At 37.6% G+C, this 15210-nt stretch overlaps 1 protein-coding gene across 3 annotated transcripts in view; it reads left to right on the top strand.

Annotated features, from left to right (window-relative positions):
- Positions 1–15210, top strand: part of LOC105490258 (sarcoglycan gamma) — a 100076-nt gene that overhangs the window by 39343 nt on the left and 45523 nt on the right. For all 3 annotated transcript variants that reach the window (XM_071081556.1, XM_071081555.1, XM_011755713.2), the window contains exon 3: positions 14339–14440. In XM_071081556.1, the coding sequence (XP_070937657.1) occupies positions 14339–14440 (102 nt within the window). The remainder of the gene's footprint in view (positions 1–14338; positions 14441–15210) is intronic.

Below are 15210 nucleotides of genomic sequence, written 5' to 3'. Positions count from 1 at the left end.
ATTGGAAGACTTGGTATTAATAAAATGTACATTCTACCACAAGTGATCTATAGATTCAGTGCAATTCCCATCAAAATCCTAATGTTATGGTTTTTTACAGAAATAGAAAACACAATCCAAAAATTCATGTGGAATTACAAAAGACCTGAAACAGCCAAATCAGTTTTGAGAAAGAAGAACAAAGCTAGAGGCATCATGCTTCCTGATTTTGAAATATATTACAAAGCTATCATAATTTAAACAGTATGGTACTGGCATAAAGAAAGGCATATAGACCACTGGAATAGATATTCTAGAAAAAAATCCATGCATGTGTGATCAACTGGTCTTTGACAAGGGTGCCAAGAATATCAAATGAGGAAAAGATAGTCTGTTCAACAGTGCTGGGAAAACTGGATTTTCACATGCAAAAGAAGAATTTGGACCCTTATCTGAAACCATGCATAAAAATTAATGCAAAATGGATTAAAGATTTAAACATAAGGCCTAAAAGTGTAAAACTTCTGGAAGTAGATATTTGGAGAAAAGCTTCGTGACATTGGTCTTGGAAATGATTTCTTGAATATCAAAAGTACAGGCAACCAAAGCAAAAATAGACAGGTGGGACTACACTATACTAAAAAGCCTCTGTGCAGCAAAGAAAATAATCAGCAGAGTGAAAAGGCAACCCATGAAATGGAAGAAGATATTTGCAAACTATATATCTGATAAGGGGTTAATTTCCAAAATATATAAGGAACTCCTATAACTCAAGAGCAAAAAGACAAATAACCCGATTAAAAATGGACAAAACATCTGAATAGACATTTCTCCAAAGAAGACATAGAATGGCCTAAGTGTTCAGCATCACTAATCATCAGAGACATGCAAATCAAAACCATTATGAGCTACTATCTCACACCTATCAGGATGGCTATTATCAAAAAACAAAACACAGCAAATACTGGCAAGGATGTGGAGAAATTGGAATCCTCGTGCACTGTCGGTGAGAATGCAAAATGGTGCAGCCACTATGGAAAACAGTATGGAAATTCCTTTAAAAATTAAAAATCAAACTTCCTTATGATCCAATAATTCCACTTTCAGATATTTATCCAAAAGAATGGAAACCAATTTCTTTTTTATTTTCATATATAAACCAATGTATTTTCTTGAACATTAACATCCCAAAGAAGTATGTCTGTAAGAGAACTTTTAATATGTCTATAAAAGAACTCTTTTGAGCACTTTGACACTGAAATGGTAAAGTTAAATAGGGCTTTGAGCATTTGCAGAGATCTGCGTAGTTTTGAGCTTGTAACAACTACCATATAATTATTTACCCAGACTCGGTGTAATTGCTTATCTATCACCCATCCAGTTGTTAGAATATAGGGAAACCCATAATTTTTCAAATTAACAAAGTTTAGCATGGCTTTCTCTGCTCAGATCCTCAACAGTGTAGCAATGGCACCTTTATTAGTTTACATGTACTGTCATTTCAACACCTCATCATGCTTTAATGTTTCACTGTAGAAAACGGTAAAACTAACTACAAATGATGTATTCAACAATGCCAAGTTAACATTAGGAGAGAAAGCCAGTAAAACATCACAAAATGTTTAAGGACACCAAAGAATATTAAAAGTTTAAAAAAAAGGGAGGGAGAAGACCAGAGCAAAATGTTGATAGGAGTATTAATCTGAATTCAAATAAGCCTGAGCCTGGTTTTATCTGCCCAGCTGGGGTTAGAAAGAACCCAAATTAGTAGTATCTCACAAATCCAATTCTACTCTTAGAATTAAAACTTGATGTAAGAGAAATTTTCACAATTTCCAGAAAAGACATCTGTTGAATATAAAGTGATATTTAGGACATTGTAACAACTGATGCTGAGCATAAAGATTCTAAAATAGTCCCTGTTAGCCATTATAATAGTTAAATCAGTTAGTCAGGAATGCAGTTATTAAAAGAAATCAGTGTAGTAGAGTACCTTATTATGCTTTGTCCTTATTATATTTTCGTTCTATAAAAATAATATGCAATATTAGTTACAGTGTTCACGAGTGTAGAATAATATACATGGGTCATATCTGCATGTTAAAATAAGACATCTTTAATTTTGAATGAAATTGATTTTTTAGAAGACTTTTAGAGTTATCAACCTTTGTTTGCCTATAAAATATTTTAATGCATTTTAGTGAATGTAACTTTAGGTTATCATCAAGGTAAGATGAATGATTCTAAGCTAATTATATTAACTCTGGTAATTAAATCTTGGAGGCAATCTTATTTGGGAAAAAAGATGTAAGTGATCAAGGAAGAATAGTAATATTAAATGTTATCATTAAGCTTATAATTCTATAAAATACTCTGTGGTTAAGTATTGTTTGTTTTCATTTATTATGGTAATAAGTAACATTGCCCTTTTTAGGAGTTCAGGATACCCTGGTAGATTTCTCCTTAACAAGGATTTAAAATTAATTCATTTTGGAAACTAGCAATTAAGAATTCCCCATTAAGGACTTTCCCCATTAAGAACCTTTCATTTAGCAAAAAGGTAAACCCTTGCTACACAGCCTTTGTGGATATTTCCTTAGATACATGTTTTGTCATTAAGCCATTAGTGATCATTCATAGGAAGCTGGGAAAATGTTATTAGATGGCATCTTAATGACATTTATTTCAGCCTTATAATTATATTAATATAATCATTTGAAAAGGATTTTTAAAACTTAGAAAAGAATGCAGATATGCAAGTGACCAGAGGCTGGCTGTGAATGCACAATGGTCGTGGAAGGTTATTAAAATATCACCCTTGGAGGGGTATTTTCTGAAATCCCATTTGCATTTTATAGACTCTCAACACTATACTGTACGCTTTGTGTTAGATGATTTTGCCCAACTGTAGGCTGATGTAAGGGTTCTGAGCATATTTAAGGTGGGCTAAACCAAGCTATGCTGTTAGGTGGGTGAGGTGTATTAAATGCATTTTCAACTCTTCATAAATCAAACAGCATCTATATTGTTTAAACTATTAGTTTTGTGTTTGTCATTAAGCAGTTAGTGATGATTCATGGGAAATTTGTTACACAGCAATAGAAAACTAGTACAATGTTACTACACCATGTGAAGTGTTTAATTTCTCTTTTGCTGGATATTGACAAAAACAAAGCAGAACAAAGAGAAAAACTCTAAAATTACCTAAATAAACTTACCTGATGACCCTTACTCTTGACCATTTATTAACAGATAAATGGTTAGCTTTTAATCTTTTATTACTGGATATTGATATATATTTTAAATAACTAGCAATAAGATAATGTTTAGCCTAATCTAATCATGTATGTTTTAACCACTTCTTACTGGGAAATTACTTGTTTATGAATTACATTATTCTTTTTAAAAATATTTTGAAATGAAAAATAATTTCATTTTAATAACAAAAATGTTCTTTGATGCATTAATATGAGTGATCATTTTAGCTCATCATAATTGAGGAAATCAGTGTATATATTGATGTAGTATTTATTATGAAAAAAGTTTATTTTTAAAAGACTCTTGTCTTTTTTATTTTCATGACTCATCATTTAGCATATAATAGATTTCACAATCCATTCATGCCTACTAACTCAATTTATCCTCATCATCATCCCATGAGCTTGAGATTGACAGACTTCAACTTTACATATTGTTATTTCAGTGATTTCAAAGCTAAGTGTATCTTAGCAGATAACAGGATCCATGAAGATCAGGAAAACCGACTCAGAAGGTGGCACCATGAAGGCAGCACACAGACTTGTCCTTGAACCATGTCCAAAAAAAGCCCTTTAGGGGTTTTATGGGACCCAATAAATACAAATTTTTCCCCATCCAAATTCAAACCCAACTGAAAGGAACAAAAAAAAAATCTGGTAGAGATAGCTTAAAATACCATCTGTGTTACTGATAAAAAGCTGATTGGAGGGTGCTGGCTTGGATTTGGCCAAATGTCTTGCACCCCAGAATTAGAAAGATGACCCATCAAGTCACAGGCAGCATGGAGAATTCCTGACGCCTGCTGCGAGGCAAGGACTTGATACTGAGACATGCTTCCTGGTGGGATTTCCTGTACCCACATCAGACCCAAAATCTGTGGGCAAGTAGATCCCTGGGGAAGGAGGAGAGGAGCCAGAAGCCTGCACTTCTCCTAACTCTCCAGCCACACACATCACTCTCCTGCCCTGGGCTGCAGAGAAGGGCAGAGTGTTTCTCTCACGAAAGATCCCTCCTACATCCCCCACTTAAGTGATCTCATGTTGATTTTTCAGGCTGCCAGAGTGAGGATCTAAGTCAGAAACTGGGGAGGGGGGCAGAAAAGTGGAGAGGAAAGCTTGATCCCCCTTTCACCATAGAGACCAAGTGATTAATCATTATTCCCACTTACCTGCACATCACCTCTGGCTATTTCAAAGTTCTGCCTGTGAGAATCAGGGACAGGAAATGCCCTCACTGTATTTATCTGATTTTACCTTATTATTGAAAATCCATGAGTGGATCCATTCCTGTTGCACTGAAAAACCACAGAAACACACCAGCCTCTGACCGCAGGCTGGGCACAGTTTCCTCTGCCGTCTCACTCTAAACTGCTCACCTGTTGCACATTGGTATCCAATTCTGCAGACAGTTCTCTCTTGCTTCAGTGTTTTAGTATATGCTCTTCTCTCTATCTAGAGCATCCGCTCCAACCCAGACACACACACACAGTCACATCATTATGGTTTGGATCTGTGTCCCCACCCAGTCTCATGTTGAACTGTAACCCCCTGTGTTGAGGTGCAGCCTGGTGGGAAGTGATTGGATCATGGGGGTGGGTCCTTCATGAATGGTTTAGCACCACCCCCTTGGTGCTGTTGTCCTGACAGTTATCATGAGATCTGGTTGTTGAAGAGTGTGTAGCATCTGCCCTCTCTCTCTTGCTCCTGCTCCTGCCATGTAAGACATGATTGCTAGGACTTTGCCTTCCACTGTAATTATAAGTTTCCTAAGGCCTCCCCAGAAGCCAGACAGAAACCACTATGCTTCCTGTACAGCCTGTAGAACCATGAGCCAGTTAAACCTCTGTTCTTTATAATTTGCCCAGTCTTTGGTATTTCATTGTAGCAATGTGAGAATGGACTAATGCAGGGTCTCAGCTCAAAATGATACTTTCTTGATGAGGTTACCTTGATCACCTCCGGTCTAAGACAGGATCCTCCTATTATTCTCTTTTGTAGGACTCGGACTTATTTTTCCATAGCATAGCACACCACAATTTTTGTTCATATAAAAAAAAAACAACTTTGTTTATGGTTGCTAAATGTCTGCTAACCCTGTAGGATCATGTCAGTTGAGCCTGGTAGACTCAGGCTCTAGCAGAAAACTGATGCTCTGTAAGTATTTCTTGAGTTGATAAGAGATTGAATGACCAAGGGATGTATTCTTTTTATTTACTTTAATATAGTTGTTGTTTTATGATTTTAGCAAATGAGTATAGAAAGAGGCAAAGTAACCTAGAGAAAGCACAGATGCTTAAAAATTAGTAGAAGAATAACTGAATCTCTCAAAGGCAAATTAGAGAGGATGTGAAAGCATGGGCATGATATGAGAGAGCGAGAAGAGAGGCTCCAGTTACTTGGGAAGGCTCTTAGAAATGGATACTGCTAAGCTGCTTCCCAGGAGAGGCTGGTGGATTGGGTCTGAGGAGGGGCCCCAGCTAAGTCCTGTGCCACAGAGCAGGTTTGGTTTGCAGACACTGCAAACTTCAGGGTCATCTAAAGTTTAAATTACACTCAGGGAATACAGCATGAGTAGCAGGAGTCCTCGACTCGGCTATCACATTCTTTCCCATGTTATCTCCTTCGTAATGTTTTATGCTGACAGTGCTGATGTGATATAGATAGAGGCATTCCATTTCTTAAGTGGTGAAAGGGAAGTAAAAGAAGGAGTATGCCTGAATGAAATCATGCAAACAGCACAAGGAAACTTTCTGTAAGGAGCTGTCAGTTTTACTACCCACATCTCTGCAATGGTCACACTGGCAAAGTACCCATATCTCTGCAGTGGTTTCATTGGCAAATAATTAGGATTGCAATTTATAGGATTAATTAATTTAAGAAAAGACAACTGGTGGGGCATGGTGACTCATGCCTGTAATACCAGCTCTTTGGGAGGACAAGGCAGGCAGATCACTTGAGGCCAGGAATTCAGACCAGCCTGGCCTACATGGTGAAACCCTGTCTCTACTAAAAATATAAAAATTAGCTGGGCGTGGTGGCACGTGCCTGTAATCTCAGCTACTTGGGTGGCTGAGGCAGAAGAATCACTTGAACCCAGGAAGTGGGGGTTGTAGCGAGCCCAGATGGTGCCACAGCACTCCAGCCTGGGTGACAGAGTGAGACTCCGTTTCAAAAATAAATAAGAAAAGATGACAATGCAAACTACTAAAATTATATTATATCTGTCCTTGATCATTTACTGAACCTAAAGAGATCAAATTTATCTAAAACTAAAATGACTTATACTGAAATGCTTTCTGGGAGCATGTTCAGTATTTTACAAATATGAACACACTTTGCAAATATATTTTATAAATAACATTTTATCAGATTGGACAGAGATTTAAAAAAAAAAAAAACTTACTGTGATAGTTATATGAACAAACAGAATGTCTACCATATTTTTAGTGGCTAGTGCTATAGTGTATCTTAAGATACCTTTGTTCATCATCACACTTTGCTTGCCTTCATCATTGAAAGGCTGGCAGGTGCCCCTAAGGCAGCTACATGCGGCCACCTGCAGGTGACCATGGCTCAGCCTGGGGGTGGTTTTGCTCTGCTCCCTGGGGCTGGCTCCTGTGTGCTCCCTAAGGAAGGGCAGTGTGGCCTCAGCTGCAGGGAGGCCTCTAACAAACTTGGCCATGAAAGGAACTCTCTGAAACTGACCCAGTTGTTCCACAAACAGTTTTTTGGATAAACAGAAATTGACCCTTCTGGTCTTAAAGCTTGAAATTTGCATTTGTTTTATCTGAGTTCCTTTCTCAGGAAAGGGCCTTCAGACCTGTCAAAAAAAGTATCAAGGAACTGAAACTTAACAGGTCACCACATCCAGACAATAAAATGCCTGACCCCACATTCATCATGATTGCTTCCTTGTCCCACCCTAGTTCCTGTTTTCCTACACATTGTTAAATTTCTTCCCTGCTGTAAAAACCCCTAGTTTTAGTTGATCAGAGATTAATTTGAGACTGAGCTCCCATCTCCTGGGCTGCAGCACCCAGTTAAAGCCTTCTTCCTTGTCACTTCAGTCATTGGCTTTCTGTGCAGCAAACAGCAGGACCTAGACCAAACCCCTGCTGTTTCAGTTGTAGCAGGATGAGCCGCAGACAAAACTCCTCAGACACCGGATTAAAGAAGGAAGAGGTTTTGTATTCGGCCGGGAGCGTCAGCAGACTCGCGTCTTAAGAGTCAAGCTCCCCAAAAAAGAAATTCTTGGCCTTTTTAAAGGCGTACAACTTTAAGGGGTCCATGTGAAAGGGTCGTGATAAATTGAGCAAGCGTGGGAAACGTGACTGGAGGCTACATGCATCAGCTAACAGAACAAAAAGTTTTACAATGCTTTTTTCATACAGTGTCTGGAATTTACAGATAACACAGGTAGTTTAGGTCAGGGGTTGATGTTATTATTATTGCTTTTTTTAACTTCTAGGGCCAAGTGGTGGTGCCAAGGTTGTCTAGCTATTTATCTTACTTTTGTTTTTTCCAACTTTTTGCTTTCTCTCTTTCTTCTTGTCTTGTGAACTAGGCAAGGTTGGGGGAGGAGGGCAGCGGGAGTAGTAGTGGTCTCCTCCCTTACAGTAACATCTCCCCAGGGAAAGCAACGTGCAGGAAGGAAGAGCAATGGAATATTATCTGGCACAGAAACCAAGGAAGAGACGTCAACTTCTTTGCTGTGCCTATCTGACATTCTTGGTGGCTCCATTTAGAAACATTGGACCACTGGTCTTCCAACTGCCTTTGTCTACACTGTGCTGGTGGAAGAGAGGTGTCTGGTGCCCAGACCAACCCTATGCCCTGCTGTTCTCCTCCATTCCTGCCTTAATGATGCCCAGCTCACACTGTCATTTGATTTTCAGCAGTGTGATATTGATGCCTTAAACCACCTGCATCTCCATCCCATTTGTTTTTCAAATGAATGGAACTGTGATTAAAAGAAAAATATGACACTGTAGCATTTTTAACCAGTACCTGGTATTTTCTCAAATTATTTATGTCTTTCTAAAAGGTATTATATCATATCAGTGCTTTCCAGTCCAAAAACCAAATTGAAATGTTTGATTTATATGCTACTTGTAATAGAGTAGGGTTGAAGCAGAGGTCACAGACAGTAGGAACATGTACTAACTTAATGGCATTTTCTTTCTTAGAAGACAAGATATTATCAAGACTGAGTTTGGAGGAGGAAGACAAACCTAGAGCTATTCCACGTACAGAGGAATTTCATTATCATGGATATCAGTGATACAAATCCCATCATTACCAGTGTCTAAAGATACAAATAGCATTATAGTTTTAATTTTTATCCCAGGGATATGCCTTCAATTTTCTCTTTTATTATAATTTTTATGAGTGATTTAACCATATTACAGCAATTGGGAAATAAAGAAGGCAACAGCACACCTGGTCTCCTAAGCTATAGGCTCTTGCTGCAAGGAGGGACGTCCATCAGCCCGAACTGGAACTAGGGCTCACTTTCCTGTCTCAGGGAATATTATTATAACAAAACTAATTGGCTCCAGATGCAGATCTATTCACTTTCCTCCCGTTTCTACCAATAATAGGAAACTGTTAATGTCTTCTGGTAACATAGTTTTTTCTCACAAATGCTAACAAAGATAGTATCTTGAAATTATAAACCAACTAATCTTATGTACTTGATTAGGTTTTATTTAGAAAAACCTACTTTGAGACACTGTAAAAACAGTGAAAAGAATATTAGCTTAGGATTCAGACTGGGTAAGAGTCTTGGTTTTAATTAGGATTATGTTCAATCTGTGATTCTTTGATAGCACACACACACCCACAGAACAAGGACCATTAGTGATTACTTATGTTAATTAAATGCTCAGTTTAAGCCTGGCACAAAATTATGAAATCCTTTGACGAAAGTTATTCTTTATTTTATTCTATTTTTAGTATAACATGAAAAAGTACCTGCTATCCTGTTAAACTTCTCATTATAAAAATAATGTGAAAAGTTGCACTCAGACAAAAACCACCACCCCACTGGTACAATATGGAAATATGGATCCCAGCATGGATGATTTAGTAGGTGTTAACAGAGTAAGCTGAGAGTTAAAAAAAAAAAAAAAAAAAAAAACCTAAACAAAGACATATTTTGTGGATAGTCACCATCATCTTATAGCAATAAGATGTAGGCTATACATAATGGCCAAATGTGGAAGTCAGACCAATTTCAGATGTTCAGTAACTTACAAGACTATGTGCACAAAATGTGAAATAACAATTTCAAAGAAGACAGTACTCAAAAAATGAGATAGTAAAAGAGGATAATTATCTACCTTTTCTTAGCAATGAAGCATATTAGAATCTTGAACATGTTATTCCAGAGTAATCTCTCCATGACAGAATTATCATGGACATTCTACTAAATATCTAAAACTCTTTCAAGATGCACCCTTCCAGCTTGACCCAGTGCAAATCTCACGTCTTCTGAGAGGCATTCCCCAAATTCTCCAGTACTCTTTGTTCAAGTCCCATTCAGAACCCCTGAATTTGTCTATACTAGGGGTGTATCTGTTTGTGTCAGAGAAATTCAGGGGCCAGTAGAACACTATACTCGAATCCTCAGCCATATCACAGTGCCATACATATAATTTGGTACCCAATAAATATTTTATGATTCAAAAAATGTGTAAATATGAAATATAACTTTCAAAAGTGTTTGTGTATATGAAGTTAGCAATGACCAAGAAGGAATGACACAAATTTATTACTAGATTTATAACAAAAAATTACTGAAGGGTTTACAGACAGGTTGACGGATCTAACATTACTATGAAAATTTACTAGGACAATGAATCTTTTCAGTTTTTCTTTTTATCTTCACAGTGCATTGTTTTTCTACCTGCTGTCTTATTTTTAGAATAATTTAGAAAAAGAAAATGAAGGCTCTTTTTCCTGATTTTGGCATGAATCCCCCTTGTTTCAAATGAAGATGGCATCATGAGGCAGCTGAAAGAGGAGAGCTTAGGTAATGCACAATGTGTTGGCTGCCTGTCCACGTCCGTCATGCACTGATGTGGTAGGCAAGCAATCTTTTTGTTAAAATCATGTTTGTGACCATAATCATTTGAATGAATTCTTTTACAGAAATTAAAATCCCAGAAAGAAAAAAAATTCATTATACACCTATTAAGAATGGAAAAAAAAAAAACAACCTGGCAGTACCAAACGCTGACAAGAATGTGGAACAACTATAACTCTCCTCTATTGTTTATGGGAATGCAAAAAAATGGGACTGCACTTTTGATTTGGCTCTCAGCTTAGGGGTGCTGTTAATGTACAGGGATGCTACTGATTTTTGTACATTGGTTTTGTATCGCAAAACTTAGCTGAAATTGCCTCTCATCTCAAGGAGCTTTTGGGCAGAGACTACGGGGTTTTCTCAATGTAGAATCATGTCATCTGCATACAGGATTAGTTTGACTTTCTCTCCTCCTATTTGGATACCTTTTCTTTCTTTCTCTTGCCTGCTCTGACCAGGACCTCCAATACTATGTTGAATAGGAGTGGTAAGAGAGGGCCTCCTTCCTTGTCTTGTGCCGGTTTTCAAGGGGAATGCTTCCAGCTTTTAACCATTCAGTATGATATTGGCTGTGGATTTGTCATAGACATCTCCTTATTTTAAAGTATGTTCCTTCAATACCTAGTTTATTGAGAGTTTCAACACAAAAGGGTGTTGAATTTTATGGAAAGCTTTTTCTACATCTATTGAGATAATCATGTGCTTTTTGTCTTTAGTTCTGTTTGCATAATGAATCGTATTGATTGATGTGCATATGTTAAAGCAACCTTGAATTGCAGGGATAAAGCCTACTTGATCATGGTGGGTTAGCTTTTTGATGTTCTGCTGGAGTCGGTTTGCTAGTATTTTGTTGAAGATTTTTGCATCTGTGTTCATCAAGGATATAGAACTGAAGTTTTCTTTTTTGTTGTGTCTCTGCCAGGTTTGGGTATCAGGATGATGCTGCCTCTTAGGATGAGCTGGGAATGAGTCCCTCCTTCTATTTTGTTTTATTTTATTATTTTATTTTATTGAGTAGCTTCAGTATTTTCCTGCATGTTTTTCAAGTAAAGAAAGTAACAGCCAGAGAAAGAAATGACAATGAACAGTCAGCTTTGGTAAGCTGACTATGGAAATTAGCGACCACAGAGGCTAGGATTAACATTAGGGTTTTTTTGGTGATATAACAAGTACAGTCCAGAAAACTGCCGCCATATGTTTACTTGAACCCAAAAATTCAGCAGCAAATTTTCAGAACAGAATTTGTAATCTTGAAATTCTGCTTTGTTTAACTCTAGGCCATAAAATCTTTAATGAAAATGTTTGCTTTAAAAATTGGCTGATTATGCATACATGATCGATTTTTATAATTTTCTAATGTTGGTTTAAGTTTATAAACTATATTATAAATGCTTGGCTGGATCCCATGAGAAAATCCCAAACAGTAGTTGTCAGCCTCTTTAGACTCTGAGCCCTTTCTTCGAACAAAACCTCCCAGTGCATCACATGGATAAAAGAGCTCAGAAGGCCAGGCATGGTGGCTCACACCTGTAACCCAGCACTTTGGGAGGCTGAGGTGGGCAGATCATCTGAGGTCAGGAGTTCGAGACCAGCCTGGCCAACATGACAACATCCCATCTTTACTCAAAATACAAAAATGAGGCGGGCATGGTGGTACACACCTGTAATCCCAGCTACTCTGGAGGCTGAGGCGGGAGAATCACTTGAGCCCTGGAGGTGGAGGTTGCAGTGAGCCAAGATTGCACTACTGCACTCCAGCCTGGGAGACAGAGTGAGATTCCATAAAGAAAAAAAAACAGCTCAGAAGTGCTCATCTATCTAGTGTGGGAGGTAGCTGCACCCGGCAGCGTGTGGGGCTTCCACATGCACACTGCTAATGCCACCACTCCCAAATGTCAGTTCGAATTGTAGTTTATGGATTGAACCACATGGCATAAGCACACATTTAATTTGGTTCTTGTTAACGGAGCTTTCAACTGATAATGTCTTTGAAAGTAGAAGTCTATTGCCTGGCAGGTAAGATTCAGGTCAGGGTAACATATCTCTATCCTAGAAATTCACCTGTCACAACGTAAAATGTCCCTTATTGCTTTGTTTCATCCTTTGGACTGTCCTGCTTTCCTTTTTTAAATAATGCTTTCTATTTGGGGAAGAGCGGAAAGATCAAAGCTCAGCTGGTTGAATTCAGATGCTTTTAAGACAGTCAGAAGGGGACGACAGGTAGGCAATCAGATATATGGGTATGAAGCTCAGAACAGACTATTTACAGGTAAAAACGGATTCTTCCATGTGGATGGCTACTATCAAACAGAAAATACCAAGTGTTAGGGAGGATGTGGAGAAATTGGAATTCTTGTGCACTGTTAGAATATAAAATTGAATAGCTACCATGGGAAACAGTATGGCAGTTCTCAAAAAATTAACAATAGAATTCCCATATGATCGATCAATTCTGCTTTTGGCTATATACTGAAAGAATTGAAAACAGGGAATCAAAGAGATATTTGCACACCCATGTTCATAGCATTATTTACAATGGCTAAAATATGGAAGCAACCCAAGAATCCATCAGTGGATGAGTGGATGAGCAAAATATGGCTTGTACACACAGTAGAATATTATTCAACCTTAAAAAAACAGAAATGTCATAATATGCTATAACATGAATGATCCTAGAGGACATTATGCTAAGTGAAATAAGCCAGCCACAAAAAGATAATACGATATGATTCCACTTACATGAGGTACTTAAAATAATCAAATTCATAGAGACAGAAATGCTATAAGATTTGACCTTATCACTGTATACATATATTTCAAATTGTACCCCAAAATGTGTACAAGTACAATGCCTCAATTACATATTAAAACTTTAAAACAAGAAGGTAGAATGGTAGTTGCCAGGGGGTTGGGTGGAGGGGAGAAGGGGGAGTTAATTGTTTAATGGGTACAGTGTTTAATTGTGCAAGATGAAAGCAGTTCTAGAGATGGTTGGTGGTGATGGTCACACAACATCATGAATATACTTAATAGCATGGATCTGTACTCTTATAAGTGGTTAAGATGGTAAAATGTATATGACATTTTACTACAATTTTTAAAATTTGGAAAAAAGCGGATAAGCCTCCACACTGAAATAGTAAATGGAAGTCAATTCATAGCATGAACGCAGTAAAGGGCCTAAGACCGAACTTGAGGGAGCCAGTAGTCAAGGGCTGGGTAGGGAGGACAAGCCTGTTAGGAGATGGAGAATGTGGTTCTGGAGGTGGGAGGAGCCCAGACAAGCACAGCATCATGGAAACCAAAGGACGATAGTGTTTCAAGGAGGAAAGGGTCCAGTGCCAAATGCCCCTGAGAATGCAAAGGGCATGAAGTTGGAAATGCCCACAAGTTTTAACAGCACAGCGGTCATTGGTGACCTCCAGAATCGTGTCTGCCACCCAGTCTGGTAACGCTTCATGACTGTAAACTGCTTGAGAGCAGGCACCTTGAACAGACCTCTACATCCTCCTGTTTTGCTTTTCACTTAAGAAGTACTCAGTGAATATTTACTACATAGTGAACTCAGATGATGGTATTTATGGTATTTTCGGGCAGGTGATGGAACTATATTATATTCTGATTGTGTTGATGATTACACAAATCTATATATGTGTTAAAACTCATAGACCTGTATACCTCAAAACAATTAATTTTATTGTAACCTAATTTAAATTTTTTTAAAATAGTAATAGATTCTTTTTCTTACATGGTGATGGGCTCTTGAGTGTTTATTATACAATGACTCTTGAAATTTTATATGTGTTTTCTAAACAGCTCTTTGTATTTATACAAGATTTAATAATATTGAATATTGAATTAAAAGATGTGAAGTTTTAAATACAGTATTTAGGAGAAATACAGAAAAGGTGGTAGGCAATATTTGGAAATACATGTGTGATTTAAGTCAATAGCAAGAGGAATGAAAAAGCAAGCAATAAAAAAATATGCATTGTCTCTTTTTTTCTTTTAACAGGCAGGAATGGGCCACTTACGTGTAACAAAAGATGGACTGCGCTTGGAAGGGGAATCAGAATTTTTATTCCCATTGTATGCCAAAGAAATACACTCCAGAGTGGTAAGAAAATGTTGAAAGACAAATAATTTGTGCTTTATGAAAAATAAATCATGTTTAAGCACAAAAATTCAATATAGTTTAGAGAAGATTTTTAAAGCGCATACACGTGCACATATTCATGATATGCGCTTTATAAAAATCTTGACTATTGGGTTGTAGAATTTATCTCTGATACTGCCTTCTAAAAATATTTCATTTTAATGTGCTTCAGATCTGAATTCAGTGGCCTCAGTAGTTTAGACCACAATAAACTAAAGGTTTTAGAAATGAAAAATTTTACCAAGAACAATTTAAACTTCCTTATGTTAGATCAACTAACTTAAATATATTTATCTTAGGGTATTCAAAATTATCTAAGAAGCTTAGAAAGAAATTTGTTTCGGCCAGGTGCGATGGCTCACGCCTATAATCCCAACACTTTGGGAGGCCGAGGTGGGCGGATCACCTGAGGTCGCGCCAGCTTGACCAACGTGGAGAAACCCTGTCTCTACTAAAAATATGAAATTAGCCAGGCGTGGTGGCGCATGCCTTTAATTCCAGCTACTCGAGAGGCTGAGGTAGGAGAATCGCTTGAACCCAAGAAGCGGAGGTTGTGGTGAGCCCAGCTAGCACCATTGCATTCCAGCCCGGGCAGCAAGAGCGAAACTCTGTCACACACACACAAAAAAAAAAATCGTTTCATTGTATTATGTTCTGCATTTATTATACTAATTATAGATTATAATCCTGTAAGATTCTAAACAAGTAGATTCAGCATTGTCATTAAATAA

The sequence above is a fragment of the Macaca nemestrina genome, chromosome 16 (assembly GCF_043159975.1).
Source record: "Macaca nemestrina isolate mMacNem1 chromosome 16, mMacNem.hap1, whole genome shotgun sequence".
Lineage (NCBI taxonomy): Eukaryota > Metazoa > Chordata > Mammalia > Primates > Cercopithecidae > Macaca > Macaca nemestrina.
This window is presented reverse-complemented; position numbering and strand designations above follow the sequence as displayed.